The 18,109-nt window shown below is 37.9% G+C and overlaps 1 protein-coding gene across 5 annotated transcripts in view; it reads right to left on the reverse strand.

Moving 5' to 3' along the window:
• Positions 1 to 18,109, reverse strand: part of WDR7 (WD repeat domain 7) — a 265,074-nt gene that overhangs the window by 229,543 nt on the left and 17,422 nt on the right. For all 5 annotated transcript variants that reach the window (XM_087958594.1, XM_087958593.1, XM_087958592.1 and 2 more), the window contains exons 3-11: positions 16,986 to 17,092; positions 16,020 to 16,098; positions 14,473 to 14,647; positions 13,026 to 13,102; positions 11,741 to 11,860; positions 10,929 to 11,074; positions 7,328 to 7,442; positions 6,384 to 6,525; positions 4,045 to 4,287 (exon numbers count right to left, since the gene is read on the reverse strand). In XM_087958594.1, the coding sequence (XP_087814720.1) occupies positions 4,045 to 4,287; positions 6,384 to 6,525; positions 7,328 to 7,442; positions 10,929 to 11,074; positions 11,741 to 11,860; positions 13,026 to 13,102; positions 14,473 to 14,647; positions 16,020 to 16,098; positions 16,986 to 17,092 (1,204 nt within the window). The remainder of the gene's footprint in view (positions 1 to 4,044; positions 4,288 to 6,383; positions 6,526 to 7,327; positions 7,443 to 10,928; positions 11,075 to 11,740; positions 11,861 to 13,025; positions 13,103 to 14,472; positions 14,648 to 16,019; positions 16,099 to 16,985; positions 17,093 to 18,109) is intronic.

The raw sequence follows: 18,109 nt of genomic DNA on the forward strand, positions 1-18,109 counted from the left end.
AGTTATTTCTCTTGCCAACAACTCTGTGATTCTGGACTGCTTACACATCCAGTTAAAAGCAAACAAAACACATCCTGCCTGGTATATCTGCACAAATAACACCCTAGCAATATAGGCTCCCCTAACATCGTGGCACTGTGCTAAAGAGAAAAAACATTGTTTTCCATAAGGAAGATAGGATTAAGGCCACCTGAATCTTAGGACTATGTTGCTCCACAGAGTAGACACACTGCCAAGAGAACACATACCTCCTATTAGGCAAAAATAACTGGAGTCTCCATACAACTCAACCTTGTGCCCTGAAAGGCTTTGCAACATGACAATCGGCATCTTAAATTGCACACCAAAGCACTAGTGGGAGCTAGTGTAGCTTGTCAAGCAGTCGTATTATGCAAATGTACTGAACTGTATCCCTGTGTTCACGACTAGCTTCAGCTTTTGAGTTATTTTCAAGGGCAACCCCTGGAAAGCATGTTGCACGACTTCTCTAAATGGGATTTAGAAGAAGTCACCGCAAATACTTTAAACAGGTATCATGTTTTCAGTACAAAGCATACTCTTTGATGAATGGTACATGTTGTCTGACATTCTTCTGTTAAGTGAAACATAGGGACTGGTTATTCAAAGTAACCTTCCATTCTAATAAATTTGTTCATGGTGATTCACTCACTACCTGAAAGCCATTCATTTATGTGTTTATTTTTACTTAATTATGGATGTGAAGCAACTGATTCAAGTGTCCTATTATTTATTCCAGGGATGATGAAAATGAAGTTGATGAAGATCATCATCATCATCAAATTCATCAGCAAATTCATTGATAGGCCAAGTACCTTTTTGCTACCACAAAGATGATATTATCAATACACTAGCTCTACACCCGTGCTTCGCTACGAAACTATGTGATCGGGCTTAGTTTTTTGGGAGGAAAATAAGGGGGGGGGGAATTGTGCCTCTGCCTAATAGCATCCATTGATATTTATCCGGCTAGTGTCCTGTCAGTGTGTGAGAGAGTTGAGAAACTGAAGCAGTATTTGCTACGTGAGCAAGAAGGAGACAGCAAGGAGCCTGGGCATGGTTTAGCTCAACTGTTCTGCTTGGTACTGTGAAACTAAAACTGAAACTCCTCTCCTCTCCTTGTGTTTTGCATTTGGAACAGATTTCTTTTCAGGTGGGGAGGGGGAGTAAAACTCCTTAGCATCAGAGCGTGTTAATAACAATAATATACGAAATACTAATGCTCTGATGGTCCTTTCTTAGTGAGCACCTAGAAGCCAAGGGTAACATACATGCCAAATTTCAAGTTTGTAGGCTTTATGGTTCTGGAGATTTCTAGATTCTCATCTTTGACCTTTGCTGTAACTTTAAAAGCAACAATGATCATTGACTGGTCCTACAACAGATTTATTACATACACTACAGCAGGGGTTTCAAACTGGCAGCCAGGGGGGCGGATGCATCATGTGCAGGCCACGCCCACCCCAGCTCAGCGAAGGAAAAAACATCATGACACGTTATGTGACAGCAACGTGATGCAGCAAGTTTGACACCCGTGCTCTACAGCAGGGGTCGCCAACCTTTTGGACCTCAGGGACCACCAAACTCATAATTTTAGTTCCCAGGGAACACTAACTGGTTCTGTGGGCATGGCCTAATTTGTGGGTGTGGCTTGGTGGTCATGTGACAGGCTGGGCATGGATTATATGTAAATATTATAAATATTTATATAAATATTGAATTTTTATAAAAAATAGAGCAACTTTTACCAAAATCAGGCAAAGCAGGCAGGCAGATTGAGTTGCTCACAGAATCACAGATTCATTCAGAAATATATCTATCTGCCATTGGCTAGCTTAGTCTGTCGCATAAAATTTGCTTGCAAGCAAACTCATAAAATTAACTCACAACACACCATGCATGTAAATATTGAATTTTTTATTTAAAAAAAGAGGAACTTTTATCCAAAATCAGGCAAAGCAGGCAGATTGAGTTGCTCACAGAATCATTCAGTGATCTATCTATCTGCCATCAACTAGTTCAGTTTCTCAAATTTGCTTGCCATGAGTCTGCACTGAATTTGCTTGCATGCAAACCTTCAGTCCTAAGGGAGGTTTGGCTGTGCTTAGCTAGAAAGCAAGAAATCCAACCATTTCCGATTCCTAGCTAATCTAAATCTCCCGGCAGAGCAGAACAGATGATGGTCGAAAAGGAAAATAGCAACTTAGCAGACAAGTTTGCTGGGTAAGGAGTGAGTGGGAGGGGAGGGTTCCCACGGGCCACGTGGACTGAGCAGCCTTGTGTTTCTGCGCAGCCTGGATTAATCGCTTTGGGGGTGCTCTGGGGGTGAGATTTCTCTGCGGCCCACCAAATTTTCTCACGGCCCACCAGTGGGCCGTGGCTCACGTGGCGACCACTGCTCTACAGCTGTGGTTCTTAACCTGGCGATAATGCCCCCAAGGGGTGATTTCATTTTTCAGGGGAGCGAGGAACTAAAAGGGTCGATGCGGTGGTGAAGGAACGGAAGGGGGACATATGGGGGCAACAGAGCAGAAGTTTTGGGGACACCTTTGAGACGTTTTTAGTACAGTGAACTGCTGTGTATCTGTCACACAAAAACATCAGATTGCTCGTTTTTAGTGGATTGAACTGCTTTTAAAATGTTCCTCCAGCTAGCTTCAGTACAGAATGCTGTAATATGTGAATGCGATGTGCTCATCTTCATGCGCGTTGCACAGCAGCCTCTATCACTCTACCCATTAAATTTGTCGCTCTGATTTTTGTTGCTTTCCTTCTGTAAAAATTTTGTTTGTGTATTTTTAACCCTTTTTACAGTGTGCATGAATATGTATTTTCCTCGAATCTTAATTTAGTTTCAGAGTTTTCGCCTTGAAATTTTTAGTTACTGCATTGCGGTTTGTTCTTTATGCCCTTTTATATTTCTTTTTGCATCTTAAAATTCACTTGTAATTAAATCATTAAACGTTACTGGGTTTTTGGGACATTTCATTTTCTTGCAATTGAATTTTGTTTTCAGTGGTCATTGCATTAAGTGTCTTGAATAAATAAAATAATAATGAAATACATGTATCATGAAGTTTGGGAGTAAAGTGATGGGTAGCATCAGAATTTTTCACACAGTTGAGATATGGGAAAAAGACCGGGAATAAATTATTTGCATCGATATGTCCTGAGGACAATTTTAAAGAAAACAAAAACGTGTTTGCATAAATTGAAGAATTATTTCCCTGTTTTGTGACTGAGAGGTTATGTTGGAGGAGGGGGGCGATGATAACTTTCTCAATGGCTCAAGGGGTAATTCTTTCAAAAAGGTTAAGAACCACTGCTCTACAGTATTCATGGGCATTCTGATCCTGTTACCCTCTTCAGTTTACACTGGAGCAAAATAAATGATGACAATTAAGATCTATTTTTATGAACTGCTTTCAACTCTTTGAAATATCATTCAGAAATAAACTCAAAAGTACTTTCGGCATAATTCCTGAATTTTTTAAAAAAAAAATATTAACATTTATTAACGAATCCAAACAAGAATTATTCCATGCATAAATGGGACAACCTTTTCTAGATCGGTTGAATATGAATGCAGGTAGTCCTCGACTTACAACAGTTTGTTTAGTGACAGTTCAAGGTTGCAATGGGCACTGAGAAAAGTGAGTTATAACTGTATTTCACACTGACGACCGTTCCAGCATCCCAGTGATCAAAACCCAGATGCTTAGCAACTGACTCATATTTATGGCAGGTGCAGTGTCCCAGCGTTGTGACCATCTGACAAAGTCAATGGAGAAGCCAGATTCACTTAACAATCACGTCACCAACTTAACAACTGCCATGATTCACTCAAAAACTATGACAAAAGGAAGGTCGTAGAATGGGGCAAAATTCACTTAACAAATGCCTCACTTAGCAGCAGAAATGTGGGGCTCAAAAATGTGGTCGTAAGTCGAGGACCACCCATACAGATAACCAATTTAATGCCCACGATTGAACAGGTCATCCCTGAGCCCTTATGATTTCACACACCTCTTCTGCACATGTGTTCATCTTGCAAAAGCTGAACTATGGCAGTCTGAGTGGCTGGAACAATCACAATACTTCCGTCTTCACGTCCACACACCAGTCGCCCGTGTGCTGGGATGTAGACGCTTGCTGTCACCTTCAAAGGCTCGTCACTATTTGGGATGAAACTCAGCTGGTCTATAATACCAGCCGGGTGAAGTTTGCTGAACGCTTCTTGTAGAGAAATAGTCGTAGTAACCGGCAATCCTGTTTTTTAAAAAAACAAACAAAAACAAAATACATTTTTAAAATATTAAAATAAACGAAAGGGTTAGAAAAAAGCAATGCCGTAGATAATTTTCACTAAATCAAAATCTTTTTTAAAAAAAGATTGTGTGTGGCCTTGCATAGCAGTTTAGAATTTACTTTTCTGAATCATTTGCTAGACCAATACTCGAATACAGTTCATCAGTCTGGAACCCACATTACGTATCTGATATTAGCACAATTGAGAAAGTCCAGAAATATTTCACAAGAAGAGTTCTCCACTCCTCTACTCGTTGTAGAATACCTTATGTCACCAGACTTGAAATTCTAGACCTAGAAAGCCTTGAATTACACCGCCTTCGGTCTGACTTAAGCATGGTATATAAAATCATACATTGCAATGTCCTACCTGTCAGTGAATACTTCAGCTTCAACCATAACAACACAAGAGCACACAATAGATACAAACTCAAAGTAAACCGCACCAAACTTGATTGCAGGAAATACGACTTCAGCAATAGAGTGGTCAATGTCTGGAATACTCTACCCGACTCCGTAGTCTCTTCCCCAAACCCCAAAAACTTTAACCTTAGACTGTCTACTATTGACCTCACCCCTTTCCTAAGAGGTCTGCAGGGGGCGTGCATAAGCGCACCAACGTGCCTACCGTCCCTGTCCTATTGTTTCTCTTATTCTTTTATTTTTCTTATATGTACCCATTTCATGTATTCACAACTATGTATACACTTATACTTATTATCTTGTAAACAATTGGCAAATCAAATAAATAAAAAATAAATACATGAAGCAATAAGGAGGGGATTTACTGGGGGAGGAAAACTGGCTATAGTTACTAGGAGTAGGGTAGTAAACAATGGTGAAGAATTCTGAAGGATTGGGCAGAGGAGTAGGAAGGATAAGACAAACATATCTGCTAATTCCTGTAATTAAATATAAAATGCAGATAATGCTTCCCTCAACTTTATCTGTATTTTATCTGCAGATAAAATGGAGATAAAGCTTCCCTCAACTACTACGCCGACTTGGGTCCAACCTAAGCATAGTACATAAAATTATCCATTGCAATGTCCCACCCGTCCAACTTCAACCACAACAATACACGAGCACACAATAGATACAAATTCAAAGTTAACCGCACCAAACTTGATTGCAGGAAATATGACTTCAGCAACAGAGTGGTCAATGTCTGGAATGCTCTACCTGACTCTGTGGTTTCTTCAAAAAAAAAAAAAAAAAACTTTAACCTTAGACTGTCTACTGTTGACCTCACCCCTTTCCCAAGAGGTCTGTAGGGGGCGTGCATAAAGCACACCAACATGCCTACCATCCTTGTCCTAATGTTTCTTTTATTCTTACCCATTTCATGTATTAATAATGTTTATACTTATATCGGTTAATACATGCTCGACAACATAAATAAAATAAATAAACTGAAGCCTGACTCTTGATGGCAGCAACAGAGATAGTGGCTTTGTCTATGGGGATATGTTTTCATCTTACCAGCTTGGGTATTTTCTGATCTTAATAAAAGAAAATATTTGTAATTTTGGGTGGAACTGTGGAGTCCTTGGTACCCTCTGAGCTTGGTTGTTTGCTTGCAGACATCTTCATTATCCAACTAAGTTATAATATCAGTGGGAGGGTTACCTAGTTCAGAGTGCTCCAGCCTTTTGGGCTTTGTGGACCGGGGGAAGGGATGGTTCTGTACAAGCAGCCAACAAGCATGCACCCGCGCAGCTCCATTTTTGTCAACAGTGTGGACACCGCTAATGCAAATGGAGCATGTGTGCACACGTTCACCTGCTGCTCACGCAATTGGGGTTGTACGTCTGCCCAGGCTCACCCACCATTTCCATGGCCCAGTTGAAAACAGCTCACGGTCCGCCAGTGGGCCGCAGCCCAGGAGTTGGGGACCTCTGACTTAGTTGAGTAATGAAACATTTGCACGCAAACAACTAAGCACAGACAGTACCAAGAACTCCTGTCTCCTGATTCTTTGTCTAAATAGAAACCAAGACTGATCCTTCTTGAAAGTTACAGGACCAGGGGCTGCTACCTGCTGTGACAACAATTACCTTCAGTCATATTTTCCTTGTCAACTGAATCTGGAATATTCCAAATGGTGAGCCTCCCTGAAGAGTCTCCCTGGATTAGTAATTTATGGAAACACTCCCTACGTCCATAGAAGAACTGAGTGACAGGAGGGCAGATTAATAACTGTAAAACAAACAAAACACAAAACAGCATTTTAGATAAGTTTACAAGGAGAGTAAAATCTTGTTCATCTGGATCCCAATTCTACCATGCCTGTGTCATGCTATGATGCCTATGTGAGATCTTAATTTCAGGACTGTTAACTGAACAATGTCAGGAAACATAGTCTTATAAAAGGAATAACTGACAATGTATACCTAACCTTACAAAATATACTATATATGTGGAAGATATTTGTGCAAGATATAGTATATATGTACAATATATAGCATATGTGCAAGACAGAGGTTATTCAATGTCAGCAATTATTATCACTCTTTTAAACAATCAATACACAATATAATTTCAAGATGGTGTGCAGAAAAGGCATATTAAAGAAATACAAAGCAAAGCTAACACTGTTTATTTGCTTTTCAATCTCCCACAGATCTGGAATCTTTGGGGGAAACTAAAAGCTATAAAAACACCAACACCCTGTAATACAGCCCAAAAGAACGTGTTAATAAACTGCACCTGAAAAACTATGAAAATAAAAATAATGTAAAAAGTAAGTATCCCACTGTAATTATACAGTATATCAACAAGACTATTATAAACATCTGGAAGAATAGGAATACCAAAAGGACATTTGCAAAACTGCTGAATATACCTCCCTGTCGAAAGCACTCTTATATTAAGTGACAAAAAATGAAATCGGTACCAAAATATAAGTAAGCAGCAACATGTCCATAATCTCAAAAGTGTTTCAAATTATTAGCTTCTTAGCTAATAAAGCTTCTAAATAATAAAGCAGGTCAAATCTTACCTGTTTGTCTGCTTTCTGCTCTCCTTGGTCTATAGTACAGTAGAGTTGAGGAGGACTGAGGTTTTCAATCATTTTTCCAACATCACTTCGAAATGACTTGCTAGCTGGTAAGCAACTGCAAACCAGAAAGTTTATATCTACCAGCTCATATAATAATTAAGAAACCTATCCCAAAATGCAAATTTGGCATTCATATTATAATAACCGACTAGATCGATTAGAGCAGTATTTCTTAACTTCAGCAACTTTAAGAATTCCTGGATGGGGAATTCTGGGAGTTATTCCAGGCATCTTAAAAGTGCGAGGCTGAAAAGCACTGAGTTAATAAGGGAGGGGGTTATATTTAATATCTTAAATATAAATGTGGAAATAATGTGGAAATCCACATGAAAAGCACAAGAAGAAAAATAGTTCTAAAATGTGGGATCTATTTGTACAATATGATCTAACAGCAATCCTCTACATAAGGGTAAAAGCCATTATCCAAACTTAAGACTAGTTCAGGAGCCAGTTTGCCTAATGAAGTTGACAAAATTATCAAAGAGGTAGAAACAATACATTTCTGCAGATCTAAATTTAACTACTCACAGGGAAATGTAAAAAGCTAATCACCTACACACTGACAATATGAACTTTATCCATTCAGCTTCACAAACTGCATAATAAAGCCAGTTCAAACATATTTATTTATCTCTGTCACAGTTCCTCTCCTTTTTGGCACATAAAAAGAAATCCTATCCTGCACATTTAAAGAAATAGAGCTGATCCCAGTTTCCTATGATGTCCAAGTTCAGAGTACTGTGATACATTCTATTTTTTTTAAAATGTTTTTTGTTCTTCCAATCAGACACATCCAAGGAGCCATGGTGGAACAGTGGTTAAAATGCAGTATTGCAGGCTAATTCTGCTGACTACCAATAGTTTGATTCTCACTGGCTCAAGGTTGACTCAGCCTTCCATCCTTCCAAGGTCTGTAAATGAGGACCTATATTGCTTGGGGGGACATATGCTGACTCTGCAAACCACTTAGAGAGGGCTGTAAAGCACCAGGAAGCAGTATGTAAGTCTAAGTGCTATTGCTATAATCAGAGACTGCCAAAAGTAATCTCTGCAGTTTTCTTTTTTTCTTTTTAAATAAAGTTTTATTTGGGTTTTCACACATACAAAATACAAATAAAACATCTTTTTGAAAATAGCATGGTCCTGGGTTGAACTTCTTTATACAGACACAAAACTCAATTTCATGCTCCTTTTTGTGTTCTATTCCATATCTTATACTATTCTACATTTTCTATATAGTTTTTCCCTCTTTTAATTTTCTCAATTTTATTTTGATTATCTCATCTCAATTCAAATCATTATATTTATACTTTTGTCTGTTCTGTTTCAATTTCACATTATCTTTTCTCATTAAACAAATTTTCTTCTGTAGTTACTAATTGGAGTATGACACCTTTATATCTTTTAATTACATCCATTCAACTCTTATTTAAACTTCAATATATACCTTAAGGTTATGACCTTCAATATAATACATAATACATAACTTCCAATCGAATTCTGCTTGGTACATTCTTATAATGCACACTATATTCTTTTTAAAAAAAGATTATAAATATATGTAATTATAAACCCTCATTCCATTCCAATTCAGTTCTATCATTAATAATCATTAAAATCTTAACATCTTTCAGACTTCTTTTCAATTAAATATCATACTTCCTTAAAGACACATATAATCTCCATAATTAATTTTTCCCTTATTTCTTTTCACATGTTTTGTAAATCATTAAATATTCATTTTGTTACATTTATTTATTAACAAGCATTCCACTGAATTACGATAGTTATTTTATCAAACATTTAATTATACATCGTTTCATATTTTCTAAAAATTATTTCTGTTTCTAATATAACAATACTATCTTATGTACCTTTGCAGAATCCCTTTTTCCATTAAATTTTCACCCATTATCTCTAAATAGGCCCTGTTTCTCTATATTTTGTTTCTGTCCTTTATAACTTCTTTTCCTTTCTTTCTTCCCTCTCTTCTTCTCCATCCCCTTTTTACCCCCTTGTCTCTCTACTTCTAATTCTCTCTTCTGCATTTCCCTCTTCTGTTGCTCTCTGATTTTATACTTATTTTTCACTCTATTTTTTGGGGGGAAGTTGTTTTTCCCAATCTTAAACTTTCCATTCTCTTTCCCCCCTTTCCTTTTCCCCCCCCCACCTAAGATTACTTGTTCATTAAATATGGCTTCTTCTTTGTCCCAATCTTCTTGTTCTGCAGGCATTTCTTGTTGTTTCTCATAATTCCAAATCTCCATTTCTAAAAATTGAAATACGAAGCCAAAAGAACCTCTCCTTTCTTGTGCATCTTCTTTGTACTTTTTAAGTTCCATTTTCAGTTCTTCTAAAAGTGGAGCCATTTTAAACAGTTTTAAACAACCACCCAATTGATTTTAGTCATTCAAATACAATAACCAAAAATCCAGAAATCATCAAGTAATCTAAATAGTTCCAAGTTATTTCTTCTTATTTCTTTTTCCACTTTCTCTTCCTGGGGTTTTTGTTGCGATATTTCAGTTAAAATGTATCTTTTGGAAGTCTTGTTGAGATTTTGCTGTAAGTTCGTTTTAATTGCAGGCAGTCTCCTCCCTTCCAGATCCTGCCCTTTTATTCTTTTTCTTTCCTTTCCTGTTTTCAAAAGCTTTTGATTATCCAGAAATCTTTATTATCCCTTTGACTTTTTATTTTCAGCATTAAATGCCTATTAACGTCAAAGTGGATTTTTTTCCAATTTCTTTCTTAAGTCTCTTAGCTGTCAGTATAGGAAAAGGAGAAAAAAAAACCCAAATCTTTTCCCTTTTCTCTCTCCTTCGCAGGTTAAAAATCTTCTTAGGGAAAAATGTTATTGTTTTTTTTTTAAATAGTTTCAATTCCAGGATACCTTATTTGTTGCTTTTGCTGTTTGACCCGGTCAACCAACACTTTCTCTTCTTATCTTCCTCCTGCACATTCTTTTCCGGTCGAGTTCTTCTTTGTGGTGGCTATTTCTGACCACCACTACAACTGCCTTTGGGAAAGGGAGTAATGGCCAGCTGGGGAGGAGAGATGCGGCTCTCCTCAACCCTGCAGGCAATCTCCCCCTTCTTCACCACCTCTACGGGGTGGCTTAGCCCCAAAACCAGCCGGCTCGGGGCGCTCCAGCGGCAAGCATGGATCGAAGCCTCGCAGAAACGAGGTTTCGGTCTGTCGCCGAAGAAGCTCAAACCGGAAGTTCCTGCAGTTTTCTTGACAAGGTTTTCAGGAACTGCTATTGCCTCCTTCCTAGGGCTGAGAGAAAGGGACTAGATCCAGGTAACCTAGCTGGTTTGGTGCCTAAATCAGGACTAAATTCATGGCCCCTGACTTCTAGCCTGATGCCTTAACCATACCACCAAATCTGGTCTCTGTTCTAATGACAGATCAGTAAAAAAAAATGTATGGTTTGATAAATTAATTTATTAGTATCACTATCCCTCATTCTATTTGAACACACAAAATTCTAGACAGTAATCTTTATTTATTTAGTTATTTATGCCCTATTAATATCACATACCTGGCTGGCAGTTTATATATAAAACTTTGTCCATCTTCAGTCCATATTATCACTTTGTCTGCTGACACAAAATCACCTCCTGTCCATGTCTGTCCATTTTCACTTGGGACTGAGCACAATAAGGAATAATCTCCAGCATCAAAGACCTAAAGAAAAGTAACTGCATAACATAAATTGATTGTAAATTAAGAAATGTAAATACAAATAGCCTTTCTTATAGTGGCTGCAATTAGTGTTTTTTTTTTTTAATAAAAAATGCATTTGTTTATTAAACCCTTTCAATATAAAAAAGCAAAAGACACTCAATGGAATTTACACCTTTAGGGTACCTAAAGAACATTTTTTAGAAACACACGAAAAAAAATATAAACAATCAATAAAACTTTTCAATTCAGCAAATCAAAAACCTTCAGGGAAAAAAGTATATCATTCTCATGTATGACAGGCCATACAAGGAGGCAGGACGCAAAAACATTGCAAAAAAATATATATTCGGTATCAGAAGTAATTCTCTAAAAACAAAATTAAACGAAAAAGTCTGAAAACAGAAGCATTGTGAATATCCTATTAAATATTATTTTAACGTCTGGCTAAATGGTTGTAGTTTTCTGTAAAAATAGCAGTCCAGCAACTATGTGAGCTCAAGCACCCTGAGGCAATTAGCTATGCAGAGAAATCACCGTAGACTAATCAATTTAGAGTCCGGCCGTCTGGAGATATATTTTTTTTGCATGTTTGCCTCATGCACAATTTAACTACAGCAGACTGAACAACAAAGAAATGCCAGCTTTCACTTAACTGGTTATCCTTACCCTCCAGTATTTAGAACAAACTACCAAAAGTGATCTTTGGGTAAATGCACAGAAGGAAATGCTCTGGCAGTTCTGACAGTAAATTGGTTTAGATTCCTCTTCAAAGATTGGTTCCGTATCCTTGGAAGAGATTAAAAGTAAGGAGAAATTTAAAGGCTTTTATGCAATAACCCACAATACAATTTCTATTTCTCTACTCCTCCTTTCTAAATTGCTCTTTTCTACTTCTCTTTGTCCCATTCTTTTTCCAGCCTTGAATCTTAGCTTGAAGGATTGCTTTCAAAATACAAATACGTTTGGAAGTGTGTATTTCTCATTTTTAAATGCAGTATGTCGTTTTAAAATTCCATTACAGTATACAAAATCGTATTTTCAATTCAACTGTTGTTGGGGAGAAACTGAGCCCTAGAAACATGATAAGAATGAATTCTCCTTTCTTGAAATAGGTAAAATATAAAGGGCAAGAACTGAAGAACTAAAATTGAAACTGAAAAGTGAATCCACATTTAATCCACAGTTTACAATATTCAAATTTTCTCAGTCCGCATCAATCATGGGTGTCAAACTTGCTGTCAAGGCTCCAGCAGCTACCCCCATTTAAATCATGAGCCTCAAGCCAAACTTCCAAAACTTAAAAAGGATTTATTGGGAGTTAAAAGGTCCAGCATTGCCTGGGTGTAGCCGACTCTGAGACACATCCTTCACTGTCACCCTTGACCCTGGTTTTCCCTCACCCACTGGGTGTATCGTAATTCATATTCTCCAATGGGACACATCTGTAGCCGAGAGTCATCAATCATGCTCTCCAGTTAGAATTTTGCACGGCAGAAACTTCGGTCACCTAGTTACTATCTTTGAAAACATTTATGGAATGCAGTTTCGGTTTGCAAGCGGCTGCTCCCCCTTCTTGTGGGAAAATCTAAAAAGGTCATAGAAATATTTTATGAGCTGACACTTGCAGTGTCACATTATGTATCGCGACATTTTTTTTCCCTTTCGCGGAGCTGGGGTGGGCGTGGCCTGCACGTGATGCATCCAGCCCATGGGCCACCCCTGGCCTAAATGAATGTACTCTAATCATAGCGTAGGAAAAGCAAACAAACCTCCCACTCAACAAATTTTAAATAGCCGTCGGGCATCAGGGATAGCATATCTGAGCAGAAACAGAAGTACTGCTAAAAACCTTTCAAGGGTAACACAGCAGTGAAAAAAATAAGTCAATCAGACTGGCAATACTGGAAAAAAAGAAGTTCATCACCATAAAACTATATTTGTTTTTTCTTACCTGTATGTGACTCAGTTCAGAAGTTACAATCCATACTTTAAGAATGCCAGACACAGATACTGCTACAACAGTGTCCTCTAGAGAAGAAAAAAATAATCATTGTCCCACAAGACACACAGTCAGAATTATTTCATAAATTCAGTAGCATTTATCTGACCCACGCAATGAAAAGAAGATGCTGAGGATAAAACCTAAGAAATGCATCTATTTTAGGTCACATTCATGAGCTGAGAAGCTCAAGGGAATTACATACGATGTTGGAAAACCAATTTCTTGACATACAAAGGATTCTAGATCCAGTCTCAGAAGCAAAATATTCTGTTCAACCTATGATGGGCAGCTACCTGAGCCAAATGAAACTGAACAAAGATCTGATTTGATGTAAGGCAGGGTTGTCAAGCTCAAGGCCCAGGGAGCCAGATCCGGCCAGCGGGGTGCTTAGATCTGGCCCACAGGGCCACCCTGGAAACAGCGAAGGACCGGCCTATGGTGCCTCTGCCAGTGGAAACAGAACTTGGGAGCTCCGTTTTTGCTGGCAAAGGGTTGCAGGAGGCCGTTGCAGCTGAAAACTGAGCTCGGGGACCCGTTTTGTTAGCAGAGCACTCAGGCAACCACAGGCACCCCCAACAGTGATGTCGAGATGGCCACACCCACCCTGGCCCCCCAAGGTCAAACACAACCTTGATGCTGCCCTCAGTAAAATTTTGTTTGACACCCCTGATTTAAGGCAACTCCCTATATTCTTGACATTTTCTCATTCCTCATTAAGCATAAGGTGCAATGACTAATCCATCAGTGACGGATGAAAACCTCAGCCTTTTGATGGCTGTTCTTATGTTATGGAATTGCTTATGGCCCAGAATTCCTCTGGCTCCTCCTCTTTCAAATTTTGGATTGAAGATGGAGACTGGGTTTTTGTTGAGTGATTTCATTGGTTGACACAGATTCAGCATATGCATAGCATTCCTTAATCTTGGCTTTAAATGTAAGATTACACTCTAACATTGTTTTACATGAATTTATTGCCAATAGTTGTATGTTAACTACTTAGATGACCCTGAAGGGCTTACAGTACACAATCTAAATCTAAATACAATAATAAAACAATGCAAAATCATGTAAATGAAATAGCATATGATTTCTTGGATCAGCAAGAATTGGGCAAAGCCAAATTTAGATGTGACTGAATTGATTCTTGCCTTGCTTTTTTAAAAAATGATTTATTAATTTGTTTCTTTATTATTGTTTCACCCAGGACTTTTACAAGGGATGATGAAGCCCCTCACTTCTTTCCATCTTTTATCTTTCACTATAACATCTTGGATTGTTGGGAGCCTGAGTTTTTTGAAGTCAGGTGGCATACAAGTTTCATATGTTATTATTATTATTTATGGTTGCCAAGAAAATTCCTGAAAAATAAGAACCTGTACTATGGTTATTGGCTCACCTTGTGTTCTATGAGATCGAATAATGCTCATAGAACTGATCCAGTCCTTAGAAATCTTCGACACCAAGGAATAAAGAACTTCAAGGCTGGTAGCATCCACAACAAGAATTTCTGGATAATGGCCATGACACAACAATCTCCCTTCACGCTGAGTCCCAACTGTGAATTGATAGAACTAAAAGAGAATGGAAAAAGGACATTAGAGCCAGGCTAATGTGTGGTATCCCAAATGCCAGATAATCAGGTTTTCTTTATTAAGTATCATGCATGCTCGCAACTGCTTGGTCATTTTTCCCAGCAATCAAACCAAGGGAGTTAAAAACAAATGATTTTTAAAAGGTAAATTGACACCATTTTTTTAGAATTTGCATTAGATCTGCAAGTTTTTCTTTAAACATTTTGTTAAAAATCAACCTAGCTCAGAAAGAATTAACCATTGAAAATGCAAAAGATAGATGACAGTGCTCAAAGAGGTACTGAACAAAATGCAGGACTACCTCTTTTTGAACAATTAAAAGCAGCCACCTTTTTTTGCAAAACTCATACAACTGTTTAGAACAATAATTATGGTAAACATTCCTGATTAAAACCATCAATCCTGTTAATGAATTTAATGAAAATTAATGTAAAAATGTGGCCTACCACCTAATACTGAAAGCTACTTCTTTTTCTGAGTATATAGTAAGGTTGTATCAAATATTTTGAGAAGAAAATAATGATTAATGGAATCTTCCTGGCCCAGGAAATAATTAAACTGAGTTTTCCTGACTAGTGATATTTAAATTGATTTTATTTAAATCAAATTTACCCTATAACAAATTACCTGACTTTCACTATTTCTGCATTCCAGCTGGCTCCTAAAAGACAGCAAAAACAGGTGCCTTTAACTGTCTCACAATATAGCCATAATTTTATTTCTTTGTGGTTGTTTTGCCAATTCTCCCAAAGATTATCAATGGTTTTAGTTTTCAAATATTTCATTACATAAAAATACTTATCTAATACAGATATACTTGGATTGTGTACTTGAGTCACTTGAAACCATATCAGATTAAAGCAAAGCTCAAAAGCAATTTTATACATTGAAGCCTACATATTCGTTTATATTTATATTATACATAGCTACAAGTAGTCCTCGGCTTATGACCACAATGGAGCCCAAACCTTCTGTGGTTAAGTGAGACATTTGTTAGGTGAGTTTTGTCCCATATCATGACCTTTCTTGCCAGTTGTTAAGTGAATCACTGCAGTTGATAAGTTAGTAACCCAGTTGTTAAAGTGAATCTGTGGATTTCCCCATTGACTTTGCCTGTCCGAAGGTCATAAAAGGGGATCACTGAACCTTGGGACACAGCAAAGGTCATAAGTATGAACCAACTGCCAACCATCTGAATTTTGATCACAGGATTTATGGGGATGCCACAATGGTCGTAACTGTGAAACATACGTCACTTTTTTTCAGTGCCATTGTAACTTTGAACAGTCATTCAATGAACTGCTGTAAGTCGAGGACTACCTGTAGTGTAATCCATATTAAAAGTATTTACCTGTATGCCAGTATGAGTGCAGGCTAATTTTGTAAATTCAATGCACCTTCCATCGTTCACATCCCAAAGGCACATTTCTCTACAGGAAGAAAAAAAAGGCAATGTAGTAGGTATGAATGTTAAGCAATCATTATTTGGTACTGTCCCTACCCCACAATTGTTTATCGATATATCACTTTAGGAAGGAGAGATGTAGAAGGATGATGCAGAAATTATATGTGGGATATAAAAGTCACAAAAACAGGTGAGGTACCTTTAATTTCTTCAACTTGGCTTCAAAGGTCCAATTATCATTGACTGGAGAAAAAACTCCCCCGCAAACAGTTGCGAAAAGGAAGAAATTCCGCTCAAACTCAAAATACATATAAATTATAAATAGGAAAAAACAACACAAACCACACTGAAGCAATTAATGAGACAAGGCAGGATAAGGGCTTCAAGACGTCCACAGATATCGAAATACACACACTGGGAAGGACGCCAGAACTCAGATAAGAACAGACAGACTAGAAATATTTTCACGCTTTGCTTCCAGCACTGGGCCATGCGCAGTTTGTACTTTTAAACAGTCCTCACAGCTGCAGCCCATGAAGGGGATCAGGGCCCTTTCCACCCCCGTAGACCACGCCATTCACATTTCTCCCTTATCCGCTCTTCCCTGCGTGCCCTAAGATGAAGAGGGTATGGGCCTGGGTCTTCCTCTGAATGCCCAGCCGGCCTGTGCCCTTCCCCAGTTTCCTCCACAACCTCCGGAGCCACACTTCCACTTCCACTCCCTGTCGGCTGTTCCTCCTCTCCCTCAGAGTTAAATTCTAACAGGGGCATGACATTATACTTGGATTGCCTATGAAAGCAAAAAATATTGCTCAAGCAGATTTTAAGATAATACTGTATTATACTGTATTATAAGAGACCTAAAATAATTCAGTCATCAATAGAAAATTTGGCTCAAAAGCAAATCCTTACCCGCTTTCAGATGCACTCACTATATACTGTTTTTCACTTGAAGAACTGGCTTTGGATAAACAAGTGATTGATGCTGTATGACCAAATAACAAAGCTCTAGGATAAATCTAGAATCAGGGAGAAAAAAAATAACAAATAACTTTGAGCAATTTCAAATATTATTTTAAAAAAATTGAAAGCACTGTCAAAGGCATGAGAATAATACACACGTTTGTAAACTTTTCATACTTTTACTCCCCCATTATGAGTAAATAATTACTATCTCCAGGAATTTGGAAAAACAAAGTATGAAAAGTTGAGAAAATTATTCTTTAAGATAATGTAAAAGTAGGTCGCACGAGTCATTCAAACATGAAGACTGTCAATTTGGCAGTAGATATTCCAAAGTTGTGATCTACTATTAAGAACATTTATATTATTTCCCGAAATTGTAATGTACTATTTAGGAAGCGATCCAATTCTCAAGGTCTTTAGTCTGATGGCAACACTATAGAAGGTGAATAATTTACTGCAACAAAGGGCTTTGATATAGCTTTAATTATTCCAAATAAAAGGCATGCATCACACAAATCCTCTGCCAGATAAACATCATTCATCTTGCTCTTTCAAAAATTATATTAAAGGTAATGAATATTTGTTGCAAGGCAGTTCCATGGGTTGATTTATTTACAATTCATGAAAACAGAAGGCTTTGGTCCAATATATGAAAGATGATCAAGATAGTCTCTTGGAGCTATATTTGACACTGTGTTTTGCACTCCAAAACAGCATCCAATTAGGCACTATTCATCATCATAATTTAATGATCCCATAATCCCTTGCGGGGTGGAGTTTGGACAACTGAATGGAGCTGAGTGTTTACTAGCCGGATGCCCTTCCTGTCGCTAATGCGGAGTTATATTCAGCAGTTATATTATCATCATGCCCAGAGAGAAATATCTGCCTCTATCTAGGATTGAACTCACAGCCTCCTGAATGTGAGGTGAGAGCTCCACCTTGGGCCACCGCACCACAATTAGGCACTATTCACTGTGTGGGAAACAAAAGGATCCAGTGCAATCATACTGCTAGGATGTATTTGCTAAGAAATATTTTACAGTTTTCCCCCCAAATGGAGAACAAAT

This window comes from Notechis scutatus, chromosome 2 (assembly GCF_049901735.1).
Source record: "Notechis scutatus isolate UNSWTSFEM ecotype Mainland chromosome 2, rNotScu1.2, whole genome shotgun sequence".
In the NCBI taxonomy this organism is placed as follows: domain Eukaryota; kingdom Metazoa; phylum Chordata; class Lepidosauria; order Squamata; family Elapidae; genus Notechis; species Notechis scutatus.